The 25,024-nt window shown below is 47.2% G+C and overlaps 1 protein-coding gene across 4 annotated transcripts in view; it reads right to left on the bottom strand.

The window, feature by feature from the left end:
* Positions 1–1,295: 1,295 nt before the first annotated feature.
* LOC119802464 (protein FAM169B-like) overlaps positions 1,296–25,024 on the bottom strand; it is an 82,501-nt gene continuing 58,772 nt past the window's right edge. For all 4 annotated transcript variants that reach the window (XM_038313393.1, XM_038313396.1, XM_038313394.1 and 1 more), the window contains 4 exons: positions 16,662–16,844; positions 11,994–12,125; positions 5,916–6,019; positions 1,296–2,208 (listed from right to left, as the gene is read on the bottom strand). In XM_038313393.1, the coding sequence (XP_038169321.1) occupies positions 1,972–2,208; positions 5,916–6,019; positions 11,994–12,125; positions 16,662–16,844 (656 nt within the window). In that variant the 3' untranslated portion in view covers positions 1,296–1,971. The remainder of the gene's footprint in view (positions 2,209–5,915; positions 6,020–11,993; positions 12,126–16,661; positions 16,845–25,024) is intronic.

Here is a 25,024-nt window from a genome sequence, read left to right as displayed (position 1 = left end):
TCCGCACTATAGAGACCAAGACAGAAAGGAGGCAAGTTTGTGTAGCCTGAGTTACACAGAATTGATGATCTTCCATAAACCAGCTCATCACACACCGACGCAAGCAAGAGCTCCTTAGGAGCCCTGCACAGAAGGCACCCTGCACCAGCCCCAGTGCTGGTATCCATTGTGGAGAACCTCTTGTAACACTTCATCACCGTGAAAGTCATAAAATGAAGCTATTAGTACATAGATGGTTTTACTGAATATTAACTTTATTAATTCTCAGAGATACTTATGAGTTAATTTTCATATAAACAGAAAACACAAAATCTTCACAGTACATGGACCACGTGTTAAAGGAGGTGTGGGGTCCCACACCGAGCACCTCTCAGATGTACAGTCTGCTTCTGAGGTCTGGGTCTCCTTGGCATTTCCCACATGCAAACAGGGGCATCACAGTATTCCCGGAGGGAGCTGCAGGAGCTGCTTCCTTACAGCTGGGCCCACCCTCCTTGCTGTAGTGTGAGAGGGATGAAAACTACAGTAGACACTCAAGAGCAGCCCTCCAGACAAAGAAGACAAAGAACCTCTGATTTTCCCTGGGGCGAAAATCAGGCCTTGGTTAAATCTCCCAAGCATAGCACAGGACTTGTTCAACAGAAAGCACACTGGGCGGATGGGTGGAAGGGTGGGTGGATGGATGGATGGATAAATGGATGGATGGATGGATGGATGGATGGATGGATGGATGGATGGATGGATGGATGGATGGTGAGTAAATGGGTGGGTGGGTGGGTGGATGGATGGGTGGGTGGGTGGATAGATGGATGGATGGGTGGGTGGGTGGATGGATGGACAGATGGATAGAGAGTTGGATGGAAGTAAGAGAGGACAGACTGATAAAGGATACAGAAGTGACTCAGGGGGACTATAGAAAGATATAGATTAGATTAGATTAGTGAAAAGATAAATGGGTAGATGAAGGAGAAGAGATGAGGAGATGAAGGAAGCAGAAAAGAGAGAAAAGGAGAGCTGTATGTATGTATATATTCATGTAAGTAGAGATGAGCAGAGAGCCAGGCTGTTGTAGGAGGCTGCTTCTTTGTTCCCGGCTGCTCAGCCCCGAAATAAGCACACAAAAACTGTATTAATTAAATCATTGCTTGGTCAATCACTTAAGCACATTGCTAGCTAGCTCTTACATCTAGAATTAACCCATTTTCATTATTTTATATTTTACCACTAGGTTCGTGGCCTATCAGCAAGGTTCCAACTGGCAGCTCACGTCTTTCCCCTCTGGTGGCTCCATGGCGTCTCCCTGACTCCGCCTACTCTCTCTATATAGAGCTCTTCCAGCCTGGCTGTATTCTGTTAAGCCATTGGCCAAAAGCAGCGCGTTTATTCATTCACCAATAAAAGCAACACATGTACAGAACGACCTGCCACACCACCGGGTGCTTTGGTGAACATGTAAGTAACTGAGGTCCCACGGCATGGGTCCTTTGACCATTCAGGAGACATAAAGAACAGACCAGCTCTCTCTAGGAGAAACCCTACCCCATGTCCAGACAGCAGAACACAATAGGCTGAACCCACTGGGCCCACAGTGGGCACCACCTGACCCTGGCATAGTGGATGTTATAACCCCTGGTGTTTGCCCTCAAGGGGCTCTGAAGTGACTGACAAGTCCCCAGAGAAGGAACCTGTCTTCCTGAAAACCTCTGGAGCTGCATTCTGAGGTCCCAACAGGGCTGAATGCTTATCATGGGTCGGGACCATGGCCCGTCTCTGAGTCCGTTTCTACTAAGAGACCCCTTCACACGGCCCCATGCATACCATATTCCTAGGGAGTGGAAGCCATTTTACTTTACAGAGCATATTTGGCCTACCCCAGAACTTCTTCAGACTCCCTCGGCCCAGAGCCTAAAAGGTGAGCAGAGATAGGCAGGACCCATTGACACTGTCTCCATCTTCAGAGACTATTCAGGGCTACTTCAAACCCTCAGGCTCAGATCCTGATGAAGCGAGATGAACCTCTGAGGAGTTAGGAGCTTGCAGTGCACGCTTCCGCCACGGCTCACTAACCAGCCCAGCGACCGCTGCTGTCCTCTTGGCTCCCTTGTCCTCCGTCTCATCCCAGGAGGGTCTCGGGAGCATCCCAGCTTCCTCCTCTCTTTTGACACTTTCTGGGTCGTTCTGTGTCTCCCGTTCTTCAGTAATCCACTCCTGAAATCAGACAGTAAGCCAAAGGCGTTCACCTCAAACATTCTGATGAGGTCATCAGGGGCAGTACTAGACAAGAAGGGTTTAGGGTGACCTGACTGGGTTGACCCCTATACTTCCTGCTGAGATTAAAGGCAATAAGCCGTGTTCGAACATACCAGCTAGGCACAGGGAAATGACATTTTGTCATGGGTGCACATATTAACTGGATGGACCCAAAGGACAGCCTAGCCAAGAAGACTTGAGTAGGTCAGAGCAGAGCAAGGAAGTTGTGCAGTCGGCCCCAGCATTTGAGGGATGAACAGATTCAATTAAACACAAGTCAGACTACTCCAAAGCAGCTCAGGCCAAACTGGGCATGCCCATGCTTTTTTCACATCATTACCCTCCACAGGACTGAACAATGATTTACGTGATATTTATACTGCACTGGGTGCCCGGGTCATTGAGAGCTGATGCCATGTGCACGGGAGGATGAGTCAAACAAGGACACCATTTTACCCAGGGGACTTGAGCATCCAACTGAGGGCCTCCAAGGAGGGTCTTAAAACCAGCTTCCACCAGAGATCTTAGACAGCAATGCAGACACTAAGAGAGACTTACACAGATATAATCTACATGGGAAGTAGAAAAGTAAAAAAAAAAAAAAGACAAAATCTCCTGAGTAAATTGGGACCATGGGGACCTTGGGGGAGGGTTAAAGGGAGGAGGGGAGAGACAGGGAGGGGAGCAGAGAAAAATGTAGAGCTCAATAAAATAAAATTTTAAAAAAGAGAAACCAGCTTCCATAGACACCAAGGCACAACTCAACACTGAAAGGGGGGTGGGGGTGTCTGTGCTGTTTGTTTGCTTATTTGCATTTGCTTGCTTGCTTGGGGTGGGGTCTCAAGTGTTCCAGGCTGTCCTTGAACTCTCCACGAAGCTAAGAATGGTGTGATCTTCCTGTCTCTACTTCCTTAGGGTTGGACATGCAGGTGTGGACAACGGTACTCCATTTCTACAGAGCTTTGAGCATGCTAGGCAAGCACTCTGCCAACTGTGCTACCTCCCAGGCCTCGCTTAATCGGGGTTATTCCGTGTGAACGAAGCAGCTTGCACAGATTATTAAATGGAAATCCTGGTGCTAGGGATAGGCTACGCCATATGGGATACTCTGTATGAGTTACAGGACAGGGAGGACCCAGAGGTTATAGGACAGGGAGGCAGCAGAGGTTCCAGAACAATACCGTGACTGGTTCCCATCAGAACTACAGGACAAGATCTACTGCTGACAGCACCACGTGTTCTGGCCAAAGGATAACAGGATGTCAAGCCGGAACTAGAAGCCTGCTCCCTGCTGGCCAGCCCAGATGATGTCAAGAGGTGTGACCCAGGATGCTGTGGAGAGCTGTCCTTGGCGGTCATTCTCAGCTGGGGACTCAGCATGCAACACAGGCCGGATGGGGTCCACTGATGTAATAGTGGAGTGGCATTTCGTTTGTATTTTAATAAATAAAGTTTGCCTGGGGATCAGAAAAGTAAAACAGCCCCACTGGCCAGCCTTACACACCAGGCAGTGATGACACACACCTTTAATCCCAGTAGCCATGCTAGTTTGTCACAGAAACCAGGTGGCAGTGGTGCACACCCTTAATCCCAGAACTAAAGAGGATTATAAAATGGCGGGGGGGGGGGGGGGGACAGCTCTCAGTCTCAGTCTCATTCTGAGATTCCTGGAGGCAGGACCGCCATTTTCAGACTGAGGTCAAGGTAAGAGCCAGTAGTGGCTGGCTGTTTTGCTTTTCTGACCTTCAGGTTGAACTCCAATTTCTGTCTCTGAGTTTTTATTAAACATGCTAAAAAACAGTGCCAAGTCTGCTATGGCCAGTTGCTTTAGGACTGGATGTGAGGCCTGACCTACGGGAGCAAATTCACGTCTTGCACTGTAAGTTTGTTCAAAGGCCCATGGCCAGGGTGGGCCATGGACCCCAAAGGGGAAGCCACTGAGGCTGCTTTACTAAATGGGCATGATTGCCTGTTACAATAACCATGGGGTGCTGCTGCTGTTAGTTTTGGTCAAAAAAAATCTTCACCTTGCTTTGGCCAGTGCTGACTATGGAGACACACAAGTAGTCAATGTCAACGTACTAAGAGCCTCCAATGTGACATCCTACCACCCCTCCAAGGCTCAGAACATCGCGGGAAAGAGGGCAGAAAGAAGGCACCAGCCGGTGGGAGAGAGAGATTGCAATGGGATGATGTCTTCCAGGCAAGACATGGCCACTGCACTCTTGAATTCAGCAGTTCTGAGCACCAGCCCAGAGCCTATGGAAGACCAGGCCTCTCAGCATCCCGTGATAACAGCAGAATGGGCTCATGAGGCCCCGTCCCTCCCTGAGGTTCTATAGGCAGCTGCTAGTTGAAGGAAGTGGTGTAGCAGGTAAAAGTAGGCTCAGTCAGGGAAAGGAAGAGGGCCAGTGGGAGGGGAGCGGGAAGATCATTTGGCTATGATCAAAATATATTAGGAAATATTATAATAAATCTCTTTGAATATGATTCATATATGCCAATATAATTTATTTTCCTTCCTTCCTTCCTTTCTTTCTTTCCTTTTTTCTTTCTTTCTTTCTTTTTTATGTTTTCCAGACAAGGTTTCTCTGTGTATCCCTGGCTGTCCTGGAACTCACTCTGTAGACCAGGCTGGCCTCGAACTCAGAGACCCACCTGAATCTTCCTCCTGAGTACTGGGATTAAAGGCGTGTGTCAACATCACCTAGGGCCAACATATTTTTAGTTGGCATTCTGCCTTTGAGTGTGTAGACATTCCCAGACATACATGCATACATTCAATTGCTCCAGAACCCCTGCTGTTGCTTCTAAAAGGAAGTTTTAATACTCAGTGACCAGAAGAGGCCAACCACTATAGTCTCTGCTTGGAGCCCTGGCAGAACCCTAGGTTAGCCCAGCATCTGTCAGCAGCTGAAGAAAACAAGAGCCCCTTTCTGCCAGGCAACAAGCGCCAATGCTTGCCCATGTACAGCTTTTAAGGATGATTCAAGATTTATCGGAACATCTTACGCCTCTGCAGAATCTTCTATCTCCAAATAATCGACCTAACAAACTGAGCATTGTGGCTTCTCATATACAAGAGTTAGGTTGGAGAGCAGACTTGTGAAGGATTTAATAGCATGATCTGGCGCACACAGGAGCTGGCTTCAGGGCAATCTCCAAATCTTATCAGATATGGAGCACCAAGATACTAAAAAGGCCTCTGTAACCTTCCTTCCCCCCAAGACTGGAGGATGCAAAGACCTAACACCGTCTTCCTCTTTTAAGCAGCCACACTGGGGAGGCAGGAGGGATAAGCAAGGTAGATTCACCTTGCTTTTGTTCTGGTCGGTAGCCAAATTCCAGATTCAGGTTTTTTTTTTTTTTCCACTAGTTCTCTAACGATATCGAGGGTCAGGTTCCTAGTTTCCGTCTGACTTCATTTATGTTTACGTCTAGCTGAGAGCCTGGACCACAAAGAATCTAACTATAAAGACTTCTTACCCCATCCCCTTATCCCAAGACAGGGAAATTTCTGGCATTTAATCAGCATCAGCATGGCCCACTGCCAAAGAGGAGCACACAGCCCAGGTGTCCAAGGAGCTGCCAGGCAGTCACTAAAAAAGACCAAGGTGGTCGCTGGGAAGACAGGAAGGCTGTGGAATGACGCTTGGATACTGTACCTTAAGGCTTTCTCCGTGATCAAATTGTGTGGCTCCATCACCCTGAGAAGTTTGCCTTGGGGTGTTTGTGTCCTCTTCAGAACATTTAGGATGCACTGTGGTCCCTAACCAAGAGAAGAGGATAAGCAACTGGGCTAGCACCAATGCTCAGGACCCCTCCCAACACACTGCTGCCCCACTCCATCTTCCTGGTCCCCACTTTGACTTTGGCACTCCCCTGTGGACAGCTGCAAAGTGTCAAGGGATACAAAGTGCCAGGTGGCTCGGGGCTGGGAATATAACTCCGCCTAGGACAGTGCTCAGCATGCCCAATGCTCTCTTGCTTCAACCCCTAGCATCATATAAACCATGTGTGGTCCTACACCCCTGGAATCCCAGTATTCAAGAGGAGGAGGCAGAAGGACCAGAAGTTCCAGGTCCACTCCAGCAGCATAGCAAGTTCGAGACCAGCCTGAGCTACATAAGTCTGTCTCAAAAAAAGAATCAAAATGGTGGCTCTACTCAAGCATTTCCCTGTTGTTCCCAGCATTTTCCAAGGTCCTCTCTGCTCACGGCTGTCTTTACTCACAGTTAACTAAATGCCCCGCCCTCACTCGCTGCCAATTCAGCACTAATTTGGAAAGGGTGACCTCCCTGTCCGGTACACAGCCCCACACCCTGAAATCAGTGTGGGTCTTGGGAGTTCTCCATGGGGGAAAATAAATGCAGTCCTTACATTTGAGCTGAAGGTGTGTATGTGTTGCCTTTTGACTACACAATAAACAGGATCACGCGGTTGTTATCTATGTAAGCATATTTGTAAATGTTTAGGTAACTGCAGAAATTAGCAAAATTTGGTTTGGCGACAATTCAAGTCTAAGCATCTGAAAACCCCTGTACACTTCACCCCTCTCTAGTCTAGTTTCTGTGTCATACAGGAGTAACTGCCCATGGGAATTCATAGTTTACAAGTGAGGGCAGAACCTTCATCCGCCTTGTCCGCCGACTCTCTAATGCCTGAGAAAGTGCCTGCCTGGACCGTGAACTGTTATCAAATGAAGTTATCAAATGAAAGAATGCACAAAACGATGGCTGGGTGGATGGAACAGATGAACACATCCTCAGACTTCCATCATTCCTGATATTCTTACGTGCTATGCGATAATTCATGCTAGCGAAACCAAATGTTTACTTGTATCTTATTCCTAACCAATTAACGTCCCATAGGTTTTTATTTTTCATTTTTACATCCCAGTCACAGTTTCCCCTCCCTCTTCCCCTCCCAGTCCCCTCTCCGCACCCCGCTCCTTCACTCCTTTTCCTCTGTTTCTCTTCAGAAAAGGGCAGGCCTCCCATGGATATTGGCCAGCCGTGGCATATGCAGTTGCAATGAGACCTATTAAGCCTGGATGAGGCAACCAGGTGAGAGAAAAGGGTCCCAAAAGCAGGTAACAGAGTCAGAGACAACCCCTGCTCTCACTATTAGGAGTCCCACAGGAAAGCCAAGCTACACAACTGTAACACATATGCAGAGTGCTTAGACCAGTCTCATGCAGGCTGCCTGGTGTTTGGTTCAGTCTCAGTGAGCCCCTATGAGCCCAGGTTACTGGATTCTGTGGGTTTTCTTGTGGTGCCCCTGATACCGCTGGGTCCTACATCCTCCCACTCCTGCTTCCACAGAATTTTCCCAAGCTCTGTCTAATGGGTCTCTGCATCTGTTTCTATCAGTTGCTGGATAAAGCTTCTCCGATGATAGTTGGGCTAGCACTACTCTATGAGTGTAGCAGATATGTGTGTGTGTGTGTGTGTGTGTGTGTGTATGTATATGTATGTATGTATGTATATATATATATATATATATATATATATATATATTCCAGTCCTGCTATTTGGTTTTATCCTAGATCTCTGAGTTATCCTGCCTCTGGGTCCTGGCCCTCCAAACAGTGTCAGGGGTAAGCTCTCTTTCATGATACGGGTCTCAAGCATAGTTTTCTTTTAACACACTAGTTGGAAAGGTACGAATCTGGGGAGCCAGACGTTCAGGTACATCCATGATGAGCGCCTGCAGCAGTTCAGGCCTGCAATGTGAAACAACGGCCACTAGAGGGAGCCATAAAACCTGCCACGGAGCAACGTTCAACCAAAACCATCTCAGGAGGTTGATTTGACTCTCTCCACACTCCCGGGCACACTGATCACCATAAAATTGTTGTTGCTACTGCATTGTGTAGTGTGTGGCTAATGAGAACAAGCTGAAACCAGCCTTGGGCTCCAGTTTGCAGGCCCTCGCTCTTAGAAAACAGACCCACTTTTCCTCTCAAACAATTCACATCTCTCTATATAACAAACACATCTAGGGTTTTGTTTTAGGTAATCATAAGTGAAAGGAAATCATTTTTCCTGTGGATGATAAGGGAATCCATGATAAATTAATCTGGAAAAAGAAAATTGTGAACTTTTAGAAAGGAAAATAATTTTTTGAGCCATATGCAATATTTCCCACCTCCAATAACTTTGTTGTTTTTTTTTAAAGAACATTTCCTTGTTGACATATTCAGTTTCATCCCCTGCAGTAAAGAGACTCCAGGCATGTGTAGACTGACTGGGAGATCACATCAGAACGAATTACGATCCTATCGGTCAAGTTTCAAAGGTTTCCCATGTAACTGAGAACGGGGAAAAATCGCATTTCCCACAAACTTCTTCTCTCAAAGGGTCTGGAAAAAAAAATCTAAAAATTCCCAGGGTTATTACAAGTCACAGATGTTATCAGCAGCCAGGGCCGTGCAAAATTTAAAAAGACCCACAAATGAAGGTGCTTCACACATAGATCCGCCAGCATTTGATGGGGTCCAATGACTCTCCCTTTGCAAGGTCCTTGTTCAGGATTTCTCCAAAGTCAGAAGCCACCGACTCCTCGAGGAGGCCTGCTCACAGGCTCGTTCCCACCACACGCAAAGAGGCAGGGACCCTTTAAAGCTGTGGTTCTCAACCTGCAGTCAAGACCCCTTTGGGATCGCATAGCAGATATCCTGAATATCAGATGTTTACATTACAATTCACAACAGTGGCAGAATTTCAGTTATGCAATAGCAATGATCTAATTTTATGGCTGGGTGTCGCCACAACATGAGGAACTGGATTAAGGGGTCACAGTGTTAGGAAGGTTGAAAACCACTGGTCAAAAATAACAGCCTGGGAACCCGGAGGGGGACACTGAAAACGAATCAGGGTTTAAAGAATGAAAAGACCCTTAATTTTTTTTCTCAAAAAAATACAGAATTTGAGTAACCTAATTATAGCCTAATTATAACAACGATTCTTGTTGCTGCAAAGGACTTCTGGAACATTCTCTGTGAAGGTCCTCTCATTTGCTGTTTGTTAAGTGGGACCTGGTGACTCTCAGAGTGGATTAAAGTGACAGGTTTGGCATCTGATTCCCAGACCAGCTTCCTCCAACCAGACCACACAGACTCCTTCCTAACTCTTGAAATAAAGCCCCCCCCCATGGAATTCTCCATCAGGAAGCCATCTCCCCAATTAAGCCAAAGCTTCCTCCTCCCGGCCCAGCCCCTCTGGCCTGGTGTTGCTCACATTCCAATGCGCATTTGTGATTTCCACTCTCAGCCAAAGGAACAGCAGCTAAGCTGGACCCTCATTTGTGAAGCTAAAAACCTGTGCGGATGGCCAGCCCCATGCCCAGGGGCGCAGGCTGGCTTCCCTTCCCTCCCAACACAATGCCACAGGGCAAGTCACTTAACTGCCTCATTAGGGTCACAGTCACAGGCCTGCCAGTCTCCTTCCCTGGCACTCCTTCACCTCATTAATATCTGTAAGGACCCATTAAGCCTTGCAGCTGAGGGGAGCCATTAAGGCAAGACCTATCACTATTACCATCAATAAGGTCCCAGGCACTCGCCTGTCAGCAGCTGAGTTACGGCAGTCGCCCAGGTAGAAAGACAGCTTACACCTCCGGCCCGTCGGCCCCTAATGAGACACCTGCTTCTGCAGGAACATCCCCATGAATGTGTTGGGTGCCCACGTCACGGAAGGGGGAAAAGGCACTGCTTTAACATAGGGCAGAACATTTAAACTGCTGGAAGCTCATCTCCCGGGTACAAGGGGGCACCTGTGGCTGGAATGTCCCAGCACCTAAGCCCCCTACACTGCCCCTTCCATGGAACCTGTAATATGAAATCTCCCCCCACACACACTCTCTCCCCATGGAAGTCAGAAAGCCACCTGTAAATCCTGGGACAAGCACTTGTGCATTCCGCTCTGGCCATCTGAGGGTCCTGCCTCCCCTGGGGAAGCTGTCATCAATCCCCTACCTTGCTCCCTAGAAGATTCCTCTATTCGAACCTCACTGACAAGCCGGGGCACTGTCTGGAACCCCTGGGAACTGAGGACAGCGGGGGGGGAGGGTCAACAAGAGATAAACAGTAAATCCACAGGGCATCATAGCAAGCTGCCTTTAAAAAGGACAAAGATGGCCACTGCCTCATGAACCAACAGCAACTGAACTGCACCAGATCAAGCCAGCCCAAACCAGTCTAAACCAGCACAGATGAACGAGGCACTGACCAGGCCCCTTGGAGGTTAGTTGGCTGCAGAAGGACAGCTATCTTCCTTTTGTGGCCACTCGTAGATACCCATACCCTAGTGGTCAACCCCACACCCAAGCGCATACAGGAAGCCCTGACTAGATGCAATGAAACATAAAATTTTTTAAATGATTTTAAAAAGAGGATGTGAAGTTAGGAAGGATGGATTTCATCGTAAGGCATTGTGTACGTGGATGAAATCCATACAAAAAAGTAAATAATAATAATAATAATAATGAGCTGATGTGGGGCTAACCTGAGCTCATGCAGTCAGCAAAGTGCGTGCTGTGTAAGCATGGGGATCTGAGTTCGAATCCTCAGCACCCATGTAAAAGTCAGGCAGGTGGCTTACCTCTAAGACCAGCACAAGGACAGGAGGGGGAGAATGTCCCTGCGGACTCACCGAGAGACCTTGTCTCAAACTTTAAAATGGACAATGACAGAGGAAGACACCCAAAATTAACCCCTGGCCTCCACGCACACATGCACACACCTTACAAATGTGTACCACACATGCAAGTACACACAGTGATTTACACGGCACTAGGCAACACTGCCATGCGGCCATGGACATGGCCTGCTCACAGGGACGGATCGGGCTATCACAGCAAACCCTAGTCATCTTTGGAATTCTCAGCCATGTGCAAGTTACGTTACTCCCTCAAAATAACACAGAGGAACAGAGATGATATTTGTAGTGGTCTTTGTAGGGGTTTCCCTAGCAGTTGATCTATGAAGTGGTCTATCTGTTAAGATGGAAGCCCTACTGGTATCCGTATATACCCCCAAAAGAATGTTTGGGGTCTCCAGTTTGGGGCCCCATTCCACACTCGGGTCTCACTCCTCCCATTCCAAACCCCACCCTCAGTGCACCAAGAGGTGGCCCCTCCCCTAGAGCTGCTCCCTTCAAACTCCGCCCCTGAGAAAGTCTGCCAAAACCCAAGCCCTCCTTGGAGCTGCTCAAGATATAGGCTACTTAAGACTTGGTAGCCATCTTTGCCACATGATTCCTCTCCTGCCCTCCTGAGGGTCACCCCAGGAGTTGCTTTGTTCTGTTCATTAAACCTGGATCTAATAATTTGGTTCGATTGGCTTATTACATCAGCGGCGGCAGATTTCCATTAACGGGGATTCAAAATCTTATCACTACCTAGTAGCTGGTCTTTGTAGATGTTTATCTAGTAGCGGTCTTCGTAGTGGTCTATCTAGTAGTTGGTCTTTGTAGGGGTCTATCTAGTTTCATTGGAAAAGTGGGGACCATGAGAGAGCTTCCAGTTCCAGAGCTGAGGAAGATCTTTTGGAGTCGTGCAGACGAGATGGTCATGGGTGAGAAACACAGAGCAGATGCCCCAGCTGGGCCTCCATCCCTCCTTTGTTCAGCTACATACTCAAGACAGCTACATCTGCATAAATCAGACTCAGTCCGTGGAAGAGAAGCTGTCCCCATGTGGGGTTAACTATAGGTGCTAAAGCAGATGTCCATCCCACTCACCATCTTGAGGTCTCGCCTCCTGAAGACAAACCTTGAGCCAGATGTTGGCACGCTGGCCCCAGGCCCCTGGGGGCTCCACCTCCCACAAGCGCCCTTTCTCGCCTGGATGGATCAACAGGAACCTCCTGAGGACTGAGAGGAAGAGAGGCAGGATGTGAGCCTGACTCTGGTTCACCCTGCTTTAGCCAATCAGCTCTCTCGGGACCCTCGCATCCGGCCCTTCCCTTCCAGCCCTTCAGTGGCTACCCTACACCTCACTGTCCTGACCCTGCTGCACCCGAACCCCTTTCACCAACTTTCCGTGGGTACAGAATCATCCTGTTCATCTCCCGCTTCCAACCATCATGCACTGCGCTCCCAACCATCATGCACTGCCCTACAGGGCTGCAACTATGAAATAGCCCTGGGTATCCAAGACCTCTGAAGGCACCAAATCCAAGGAGGCTGTATTTACGTAAAACGTCAGGCGTGGTGTTTGCATGGACAATAACACATCCTCCTGTGCACATTTCATCGTCGAGATGCCTTTCAGTAGCTGATGCTGTGTAGACGCCACATCAAGAGCCCCTAGACTGTGAGGCTTAGGGGATAACATCAACGAGCAGATCCGTGCATGTCCAGGACAAGTGTCACTTTAATGCTTTCAAGCCATAGTCAGTTTGAATTCCAGAATCAGACCCCTCAGATATGATGGGCTGCCAGTAGCATGGCAACACAAGCTGATTTCTCAGGGCTCTGGAGGCAGGGTACCTGGGGTTGGGTTGTTCCAGGGCCTCTCCCCTGACCTTCCTGTGTATCTTCTTGGGTGTCCTCACACGGTCATGTCTGTGTGTATCCCTAGGGCCTCCTTCTTATAACGGTGCCTGAGATGCCTATTATTGGCTATCAACTGACTACATCTGGAACTAACTAAAATGCAAATGGCTGGGCACACCTGTGAGGGATTTTTTTTCCTAATTAAATCATTTGAAATGGGAAAAAAACCCTTCTAATCCAGATCTCTGTGGTGAGATGATCGAGCCACCTTTACTCTGGGCCAGGCCTTCTGCTGGCAGCCTATATAATGGACATGGAAGAAGGAAGCTTGCTCTCTCTCGACCTGCCCGCTCTCACTGGCAAGACCACTCTTCCATCAGCATTAGAGCATACTTCTTCAGGATTCCAGCACATATAGAAAACCAGCTGAGACAGCTAAGCCTCATAGACTGAGCAATACGGAATTCTGGGACCTTCAGTTGGTAAAAAGCCATCGTGGGGTTAGCTGGACCACAACCTGTAAGCCACACACACACACACACACACACACACACACACACACACACGACACATGTAAGCCATTCGAGTCCCATATATATGTATGTATGTATGCATGCATGCATGTATGTATGTATGTATGTATGTATGTATGTATGTATGTACTGTGTATTCATTCTATAATTTCTGTTCTTCTAGAGAGCCCTGACTGATACAGTGCCAGTCATTTATATTAAGACCCACACTTTCGACCTTACTTGACCCTAATAACCACTAAAGGAGGACTATCTCCAAACCCATGAATGTGGGGAGCACGGCACAGTCCAGCTGCTAACATGCTCCCCTTCAGTGCTCCCTTCACAAATCATCCCTCCTCCCCTCCCCCCCCCACCCCTCCTAAGCCCTCGAAGGCTGGTAGACTATCGGCACATCCCGAATAAGCCCTTTCACGTGGCAGTTGCTCCAACACCAGACAAAAGGGCAAGCCACTTCTGGTCCTGCAGGTAACTGCGGAGACATCACCAAGCAAGCTCTCTTGCTCACTCGCCAGCTCTGGGCACAAGCGCATGTGGAAGTGCACTGCCTACGGAGCTGTGTGCCAGGTGGAAACACGATGGGAAACACTGCTGGCAGCACGTCCTGCCCTCCAAGCCTGGCCAGTCTAACTTCTCATCAGAACAAGCCGGCCGCAATGATCAAGTCCTTGGATAATGGGAGGTGTGCATCAGAATGTGGAGGGAGTTGAGTGCTGGTTGGCAGCCCACCCTTCTCTGCTGCCCCTGTTGCCGCTCTCATGGCTCACAGGGGCTGTGCGCACAGTGAGGGCACCCAAACACCCCAGAGAGGTCCCTGGAACTCAACACTGTATGAACAGGTGCTGTGGTCTACCCTTGGGAAGACAGACCCAGGAGTGAAGTACAATCAGACCTTTGGTGGACAGTGGCTGGTGTTTGGGGGGTCCTAATACCTTGAGCAGGTTTAGAGGCAGCAGCAGGCTCAGCTAAACACATTTCCTTGGGTCCTTGGAGTCCTCATCTCACAGACAGTTATAGCTGAACGGGGTTTAAAGAATGGAGTATAGGGGGATAGGTCTCTTCTGTTGAAGGACAGAACTGTCCTCAGTTAAAGGCTGCTAGGGGTGGAGGGTGGCTGAACTCCCAACAGAAGAATGGTCCCAGGTTGGCATATTTGGGTCTTTCTCTACAGGCAGACGGGAGGAATCACAGGGTGGCAAGGCCTGAGCTCTGGAACGGCTCCGTCTTTGCTGTCAACACCCTCCTGGGGAACAAATGGCTCTTCACCTCCTTTGGCAAGGCAGCCTGAGAGCCTGAAGTAGCCTGTACTGGGAGGGGACTCCAGAGGAGTTTCAGGATGGAAGGGAGGATGTGGGGAGAGCATAGAGGATGTATCTGAGGATGAAGAACTGTTTGCCTAGGGACCAGAATTCCCCCCACCCCCAACCCAAAAGCCAAGTACGACATGCAGGATGCTTCAAACATACTCTGAAAAAATGAAGGGCTTGTCGGAGGCTGATAAAATGGGGTGCAGGGAGGTGCCAATGAACAACAAAAACAGCACTGGGGACTGAACTCTGCCGCTTCCCTCTCTGGCTGCAGAGTGGCAGGCCTTCCCGCTGTCTCCAGTCCAGTTTTCCTCTGCTATCACTGTTTCCCAGAAACACGAAGGCCACAGAAACCCAATCCCAAGGCTTCAGAAGCATCAAGCCAGGAACCGAGTCGGGTGGTAACTCACACCTTTAATCCCAGCTCTTGGGAGGCAGAGACAAACAGATCTCTGTAAGTTCAGCAGCAGCCTGGTCTACAAAGCGAGTTCCAGGACAACCAAGGCTCACAAAGAAACCCTATCTCAGAGCAGGGGTGGGGGTGGGGGATAAGACAGGAAAAGAAAAGAAAAAAGAAAGAAGGAACCGAGGCTGGGTTCAAAATAAAGCTGGTGTGCTTCACGCGGGGCAGGGCCCTAAATGGCACTCTCTACACTCTGCCATCCTTGGTGACATGGAATTTCAGTGCAAGGACAGTAAAGACCTCAGGAGAGACCCAGCAGGGTGGCAGCAGTGGAGGGAGGGTGCCTTCTCCGACAGTGAGGGTGTCCGAGAAGCTGGAGGCTCAGGGCCTCGGCAGGGCCCCTTGAGATCTCCGGCCTTGCCACAGCGTACATATGACTGTGCTAGGGGCAGGACCCAGAGCCTCACACATTCTAGGCAAGTCCCCCACCACCGAGTGCCATCCGCAGCCCTATCAGTTTCAAATGAAAAAGGAGAGTCCCTGCAGGGCCCTGGTGTGGTTCCCCGGATTCCACGTGTCCCTGAGATATTTGCTTCTGATTACATATGTCCTCAGCTTATGGTGACACTATACCCCAAAACAACTGTTTAGGTGGGTAATGTGTGCAGTGCGTATGACACATACAGCCTGCAGAGCAGCCTTGACTCTTGCGCATGCTAGAGGGCCCTGAGATGGCTCAGCAGGAAAAGACACTTGTTGTGCAACTCTGAGGACCTAAGTTCAGTCCCTGGAATGCATGAAAGGAGAAAATAAACTCCTGAAAATACCCTGACCTCCACCTGAGCACCATGCATGTGAGAGTCTGCACCCTGTGAGTGCATGCACACAACACACACACACATACACACACAATGTACACACACATATACACACAATACACAAACACACGTACAAGGCACACACATATACACACAATACACAAACACATGCACACACACAAGCCACACATGCAACACATAATGCACACATACACACAACACACACACATATACATGTGCAACACACAATGCACACATACACACAACACATATACATACACAACACAGTGTACACATACACACACATACACACACAACATACAACACACGCACACATTTTAAAAACATTGTTTTAGAGAAAAAGAAAACAACTCAGAACAGAGCCCCTGCAGGACAAACCCATCTAACGCAAGTCTACTCTTCAATCAGCGTGAAGACCTCATGTGGATGTTTGCATCCAAGGCCACCATGAACACAAAACACCACAGAATCCCCACTGTTGCCTCTCTTCAGGCTGTATGGGAACACACATCACGAGGCCAGGAAAAGGTCAAAACTCTAAATGCGAAGTGGGATTGCTACTAAGTAATCTACTCATATAAAATTGAAAAAATCCTAAGCTGTTGGTGAGTCGGGGACCAACAGCATTTTCAAATGTAATTGTTTCTCGGGCTCAGAGAGGTTCCCTTTGCAATCCAACAGGGGCCCTGGTTATGCTAAAGCTGGAAGAGAAGAGCAGTCACAGCTGCATCTCCCCAGAAGCTCCGAGACTCCTCCCCTTCCGTCGCCACAGGCGCCTTAGCTGTTAGCCGGCACCCAAATGCTCACCCAGGACACGGGGTGGGGGTTACCTTTGTACATTGCAGGAGAAATTGGGCAACTGATACCCAGGGCTTCATCTTCTCGAAAGGTGTCACAGAAGTCCCTCAGCATGGCTGTCCCCAGGCCTTGGCTGCGGTTCTTCCTCCGCACAAACACGGTGTCAAAGACAGGCAGCAGGTAGCATGCCCCAGTGCCGTCACCACAGAGGCTGCCTGCAGGAAAGCAAGAAATGTGTGCTGTCCCCGCCGGCTGCATGCTGACTCCCCCAGATCTCAGGGGTCCAGCCAGGGACACTGGTACCACCTGGGATCAGAATTAACTCCACAAACAATAATAAGATACCAAATCACTCCAGAACACCAGTTCTCTATTGGACCCATATGTTTTCCTCAAAGACCCACATAATTATTCACAAGCCCAGAAAATGGATTGGGTCATGGAAATGAAAATGGAGCCTGGGAGACCAAGCATTGCCAAAGCCTTGTGGACCCCACCAGACCTCTCTCCTCACCGAAGCCCTTGGAAGCAAGGAGGTTTACTGAAGCAACAACATCCAAGTTCTCCCCATGTGGTGAGGCCAGTCCACAGTGCAGGCAGAAGCCAACGGGATCTATCACTAAGTAAGGGCTTGTGTCAGTTACTTCAGTAAAGGCTTATGGTGACCAGTTCTGGTGAAATACATGCCCTCCAAACACATAAGCCCCACGCATGAACAGCTGCCGCTGCTGCTGGAGAGGCCAGATGTTGTGCCCTTTCCATCTCCACCGTGAACATCTGTCCTGTAACCAACGTCAGCATTCACATGGCTGTCATCCGCGCTCCTACTGAGAGAGGTGGACCCTGTCCCTGTCAAGATTCAGAAAATGAATAACTTCCCAAGCCTGAAAAGGGAACATTCAGATTTAATTAGGTGGACTAAATGACAAGATATGCAATACAGTGAAAAATTGTTCCATGGTCACAAAGACTCCCTTCCCGTATCCACACAGGACACAGGATATGTGTGATTTTTAAAGCTCTTCCATCGAGAACTGGGGTCTGTTCTCCCGTTCAGTCTAGGCTAGCCTGTGACTCACTGAGCAGCAGAATGGGGCAGAGCGACAGATAATGTTCCAACGAGGCTGAAGACAGAGTGCTAAGCCCTGTGTTGAGTCCTCCAAAAAGGAGGGTTACTTTTAAAGTATGTTAGCTGTTTTTGTGTTTGTTTTTAATTGGAGCTAGACTCTTTTGTTGTGGAATATACATTCATTTATGCTGTGAAATATTTAATAATGTAAAGATGTGCAGCATTCTTTTCTGTTGCATTTGTTTAACTCTGTGATGCTGCATTACTTTGCCTGCCTAAAACACCTGATTGGTCCAACAAAGAGCTGAATGGTCAATAGTTAGGCAGGAGGAAGGAGAGGCGGGGCTGGCAGGCAGAGAGAATAAATAGGAAGAGAAATCTGGGCTAGAGAGGAGAAGAACAGAAAGAACTAGGAGCAAGGAAAGGAGAAGGTAAGGAGGACACCAGGGGCCAGCCACCCACCTATATAACCAGCAATGGAGTAAGACGGGAAGAAAGACATAGAATAAAGAAAGGTTAAAAAAAAAAAAGCTCAGAGCCAAAACATAGTTAAAGAGAAACAGGATAATTTAAGTTTTAAAAAAAAGCTGGCTAGAAACAAGCCAAGCTGAGGTTGGGCATTTATACATAAGAATAAATCTCCATGTATTTGTTTGGAAGCTGCATGGCGGGCCCCCAAAGAGTTAAAAAAAAAAAAAAAAAGAACTACACTCTTTTTTCACATCATTTACAAAAACAAACTAAAAAACAAAACAGATAAAAGGATAAGAGATAAGCTAATAAAGCTCTTAGCACAGAAAATAGAAAAATGTCTGGACAACCCTGAGTTAATGAGGGGCTCGTAGATTCAGCAACAAAGGCAAAGCTAACTGGCAACGTGGACTTCATCAGAATTTTTAGACTTTTTTCTTCAAAAGACTTTGTTAAGGAAAACCAAAGGCCAAGCCATCGACTGTCAACAGAAATGTTTACAAATCACACTTCTCATAAGAAGGCTTACTGAGAACCAGAATAAAGTGCTCTTACAATCCAATAAAAAATGAATCAAATATCCTCATTAAAATTGTGCAGAGGGCTTGACGAGACCTTTCTTTAAAGAAGACATTCACATGACTATTGACGAAAACCAGCTAACGCCACTCACAATTAGGGAAATGGAAGTTAAAACCAAAGCAAAAGGCCACTCTGGGCTATAACCAGAAGATCAAGGGAGAGTCAGTGACGACAGGGACATGCAGAAATTGGAGCCCTCACATGTGGTTAATGGAAGTGCGTGCACAATGGTACAGCCAGACTGCGCAGCCACTTGGCAGTTCCTTTAAAAGATAGACATCATCTTGCCAAATGACCCAGCAATTGTACTCCTCGGAGCCGACCCAAAAGGAAGGAAAACACTTCCATGCAAGCAAGTAAAAGAATGTTTATAGCTGCCCTATTCATAGTAGTAAGATCTGGAGACAATCCATCAACCGGTAGGTTCACAAGTGAAATACAACATATTCATAAGGCAGAGTCATGCGACAGCAACAGAGAGCATATACACGCACGCCATGATCTGCAGTAGCTCCAAGACACTTCCCTAAGTGAAAGTGTGACTGCCCCAACACCTGGTCCATGCTAATTGGCAGAGGTGGAGGCAACTCAGCTACTGCCTAGGGCTAGGATGGAGACAAAAGGCAGCATACACCATCCACTGCGGTAACAGGAATGTCCTACCATGGGGTTTTGGTGATCATTACCATTAAAGTCACTACAGTCCCTGAATTTTACACTTTTGGTAGGCAATCCCTGAATCCCTGAATCTTACACTTATTATAGGCAAATTTTATAGGCTATAAACTTATACTGCAATAAAGTGTATCTTAAAAGACACAGTGCAAGCATGTACAACAAGGCAACTCAGTTTCCAGCTACCTACCATATATTCTGTAAGAGAAGCTTGATAGCTCCCAACACAGAGTGGCAGATTAACCCAGACTGGATCGTAATGCATGCATACACTTCTCAAATAACCAGGCTGCACCTCATAAATATGTAAAATTATGTGTCAGTGTAAAAAGGTACAATGAACTAAGAGGGACAGACATCTACACCCCCACTGTGGCACATGATCAAGCATGGCCAGCCGGCCCATGCCCATGCATGCACACATAGACAAATTCGTAAACCATCTTTAAGAATAAAATATCAGGGGGTGGGATTTGAGTGGAGTAAGGAGGTCAGCGAACAGGTCCTCTGGAAGGCTCTATCTTGTCTCTGGCATCTTCCTATCTCTCTCGTTCTACTTTCAGGCTGTCATGCTCATCAGCACACGATGCTACACTCTGGCCACTACCCCTTCTTCACCTTCACAGTTGGCTTCATAGCTGGATAAGGCAGTGGAGCCAGATGATCTTGAATGGGTGAGCCAAAATAACCCACGCCTTAACTCAGGAAGGGAACAATATTATCAACAATTCTGACTGGTATCACCACCAAACACAGATCAGTTTTATCACCAATCCCGATGTTGACACCACACACCATAGGCTTCAACACGTGACAATAGGCTGCTCCACCTCCCCCAAACCATAACCATATATTAGGATAGAAAGACCAAGGAAGGAAGCCAACAATAGTCTTGCCCAGTCTATCTATGTTACATTATGGTAAGTGACAGGATCAGAAATCATTAATTAATGTTCCACAGAGCATTAGCCATCCTCAGCCTAATTCCTTCCATGGCTTAAAAATCCTCCCACACCTAACACACCAGGCTCAGGTGATTTTAGTGATACATTCTACCAAACTTGCAAACCTCCCTGCAAGAAAAGGAAAGAGCATTCCCCAAAAATTATGTGCAGTGTAACATTCCAGGGATTAAAAAGAAGAAGAAGGAGGAGGAGGAGGAGGAGGAGGAGGAGGAGGAGGAGGAGGAGGAGGAGAAGAAGAAGAAGAAGAAGAAGAAGAAGAAGAAGAAGAAGAAGAAGAAGAAGAAGAAGAAGAAGAAGAAGAAGAAGAAGAAGAAGAAGACAGCCAAGAACAGGGGGAAATTTGGGTAAACTATTTGAATATTTTAAAAAAATTGTAGTGACATTTCACTTGTGTTTTAATAAATAAAACTTCCCTAAGAATCAGAAAAATAAAACAGCCACACTTGCCAGCCTTACAGACCAGGCAGCAATGACACACGCCTTTAATCCCAGTAGCCACACTAGCTTACCATAGAAACCAGGTAATAGTGATGCATGCCTTTAATCCCAGAACTAGAAAGGATTATAAGAGGAGAGGAGACAGCTCTCAGGCACAGTCTCATTCTGAGGTCTCCTGGAGGCAGGATCACCATTTGGGACTGAGTTTTTATTAATCATGCTTCAAAACACACAATGGGTGTTAACACATCAACAGGTTAAACAAAGTTAGCTTAGGTCACCACAGATGGCTGGATCATACAGCCACCAACTTCCTGTGTACCACATGATCAGTTGGGTACCTGTGGTGCAATGACATAGACACAGTTCAGCACTGCACACAAACAGAAGTCTTCCCTTCCAAGAGCATGAGCAGCCCTGAGACCAAAGAGGACCCAACATGGAGCCAACAGGCAGTCTGCAGCAATAATATCCAAATGCAAAGGACCCAACATGGAGCCAACAGGCTGACTGCAGCAATAATGTCCAAACATGGAGCCAACAGGTAGTCTGCAGTAATAATATCCAAATGTAAAGGACCCAACATGGAGCCAACAGGCTGACTGCAGCAGTAATGTCCAAATGCAACGAACCCAACATGGAGCCAACAGGCTGACTGCAGCAATAACGTCCAAACATGGAGCCTACAGGCTGTCTGCAACAATAATGTCCAACGGCAACCATGAGAAATGGGCTTACTTAAAGAAAGAAGTGTGACTTCTCGGAATGCCTGAATCAGAATTCACAGGTGATGCAGCAGAAAAGGACAGGAGCCAGCACCCAGAAAGGAACAGAAAACATTGTATCTACTTTAGACAAGAGGCTTGGCTCCAAGAAAGATTAAAAAGGTAAGTAGAGAGACAAAGGCCATGCCCACTCTGCCCAGCTGTTTTTGAGAATCAAGATGGGACAGAGAGAGTTCTGGTGTGGACTGACAGATACAGAATAGCCAAATGTAGAGTTGGTGGCAGCCAACTGGGTGGGTATCGGTCATCCACAAAATCTTGTCCTGAAAGCCCAGGGAAGAAATACACTGAGGGTAGCTACTGCTCTGTGGAACAGTAGGAGGGATGGCTGGGAAAACCCAAATTTAGATCATGTGGGCACACTTGCCAATCAAAGAGCCTGCAAGTGAGCAGGTGATGAAGACACTGGGGATCCAATGACTAAACCACTGATCTAGATTGATTGAACCAGAGATCCAATGGCTAAGCCGGCTGGCTTTTACTAAGTGTAGTACAATCTTTCGGTTATAATCATGCTATTGGGTCTGTCCTGGGGACACTCTCCGAGATAAAGACAGAAGCCTTGGAGCCCAGGGCAGTTAAACAGCTATTAAGAGAGCAGCCAACCCCCTAAATGTTCCTGAATTCCACTAACACAATTTTAATTAAATTGTTTTGTTTTCATAGGAAATGTTTATCGTGTAATCTCTAGAACAGGGGTCAATGAAATGTTTCATAAGAATGACATAGAAAATACTTTAGCCTTTGGAAACCAGGTTTCCATTGCAACTCCTGGATTCTGCAGTTACAGTGCAAAGAAGTCACCAGAGTATGGCTTTGTACCAATAAAACTTTATTTAAAAAAAAAAACAAGTGATGGCCCCCGAAGTCCAGAAGATGGCACAAGGTACTATTGCTTCACAGGGCAACATTGCAGGAGGTGACTGTGACCCTGAATATGTAGGAGACCTCAGGCACAAACAGGGCTAAGGCAAGCCCAGTTTCATGGCTATCACAGGTCACGTGCTTGTCCAAGTTCCTAATCACCCCCATTTAATATTTGTAGCTGCCACTCTTGTATCATGGTTTGCATTCTTGCTGGGATTTTAGGAATGCAAGTTTATTCTTTGTAGATTTTTATACATGTATATAATAAAAGTTCTGTCTTAAATCTATGCTCCACTCTCCGGTGTGCTACTCTTCCTCCCTTGAATGCTAACAGTCTAATGGACTGGTGGTTTGAGAGTAAAAGTTAAAGTAGACTCACTAATTTTTATTATTCAGGGGAAGCTCCAGCATGAAGTAGTGAAATGACCAGAGTCACTATTTTGTAAGAAAACCAATTACAGAACCATTGAACCAACTGAGACATACAAACCAGCCTATCGGCGAACCGCTGCCTACGAGAAGTCCACCTGAAGATGTCCAATCCGTTCTACACGAAGGCACTCGCTTGTCTGAAAACTGAATATGCTCCTTAGCAATAGAGAGATGCACTCTATGAAACACACATCCTGAAAGAGCAATGCTCAGTGGCGTGAAGCTGAATGAAAGAACTCGGTCTCCAATCGCTAAAAGATGCTCAGTTCCACTGCCACAGTCTTCTTAGAAACACAAGACTCAAAAACTACCATGGTGGGAAAATAACCAGAGGTGGCCAGGACATGAGTGACAGGGATGGAGGCGGAGTTAACTCTAGAAGAACAATGCAGAGTGGGGGCAGGTGAGGTCAATTGGGAATTATGCCTTATTTCATTTTGACTGTAAGCTATACAAGGGTTTAAATGGGCAGTTCTATAAAGCCCAGAATTTTTTCTGTTCATCTTTTAGATTATATTTTAAAAAGTGTGTGTGTGAGAGAGAGAAAGAGAGAGACAGAGAGAGAGACAGAGAGAGAGAGAGAGAGAGAGAGAGAGAGAGAGAAGTGAAGAGATAGTCAATGCACCCAACCTACCAAACAGCACAATAACTTTGCAGAGAGTAGCCGCATGGTGCTCTCAAGGCAGGCATGCTCCATTATTACTACAGCTTGTTTCTGACCAACATGATGGAAGAGTAATGTAATGAGCCGTACATCACTTCATCGAGAAAAAGGTTGAGAGTATAGTTTCCAATGATAGTTACATACCATTGTCACATCATCCTAGACTCAAAGCTAAATCACCATCATGCTGGGGCCATCTGCACAGCCTTCAGCTGCGAGAACCTGGCCCCGGGTCCTCCTCATAGAGCGAGTTTGTTTTATTTTGCTCACAAAATGAAAATCTAACTTCCAGGGGCACCTAGGATACATTGAGAGCTTCTGAGCACATGGACCTAAACTTATGTGGAGAAACTGTGCTACTGAGAGGCTGAGAAGCACGTCACAACTGTGTCAGCATCCTAAACTCCATTTATAGCCCGACGACCCGAAACCATCTGGGAACTCTTACCAAATTTGGAAGTCCCTTGATAGGTGGCTAACCCCGTGCATCATTCAAGCGATGCTGTGGTCTGGGATGTGGTCACGTTGGCCCCCAAAAGTCTCCATGTTGGACACCTGGTCCTCAGAGATACATGGGACTTTTTTATTGATTTTTTTATTGAGCTCTACATTTTTATCTGCTTCCCTCCCTGCCTCCACCCTCCCCTTCAACCCTCTCCCAAGGTCCCTATGCTCCCAATTTATTCAGGAGACTTTTTTTTGCCTGTTTCCATGTCTATACATGGGCCTTTTAAGCGGTTTGTTTTGTTTTGTTTTGTTTTTTGTTGAGACTCTGCACTGCCAAGTCGCCCAAGCTGGCCTCAAGCTTTCAGCAATCCTCCCTCGGCCTCCTGTGTGATGACTCAGGCATGAGCCACCGAACCTGTGTTTATGGTACTTTCCTTAACTAAAGGTGAGGCATATTCAGTTTGAAGGATCAGAGCACAGTACTCCAAAGTAGCAAAGTCAAGAAATCATAGGCGGAGGATAGCCACATCTGTAGCACATCTTTGCCCACTAGGCAAAGGGAGGAACTCGACAAGTCTGGGCTAAAGCAGCAGCCATAGGAAGCCACACAGACAGATGTCAGCAGCTGCAGAGCTCAGTGGAGACACTTCCAGTGTGAATCACAGCAGGTTAAATGTCTCCTGGAATGAACCCATGGTGCTGTGGGATATTAGTTGAAGATGTGTTACATTACTTTATGTTGCAGAATATTTGTTTAATGATACAAAGATGTGCTGCATTCTTTTATGTTGCATTTGTTTAATTCTGTAAAGCTGTATTACTTTGCCTGTCTAAAACATCTGATTGGCCTAATAAAGGTCTGAGCAGCCAATAGCTAGGTGGGAGAGGAATAGATGGGGCTGCCAGACAGAGAGAATAAATAGAAGCAGGAGAGCAAAAATCTGGGCAAAAGGTAGATGGGATAATTTAAGAAAAGCTAGCAAGAAATACACCAAGCTAA

This window comes from Arvicola amphibius, chromosome 12, assembly GCF_903992535.2.
Source record: "Arvicola amphibius chromosome 12, mArvAmp1.2, whole genome shotgun sequence".
In the NCBI taxonomy this organism is placed as follows: Eukaryota; Metazoa; Chordata; class Mammalia; order Rodentia; family Cricetidae; genus Arvicola; species Arvicola amphibius.
This window is presented reverse-complemented; position numbering and strand designations above follow the sequence as displayed.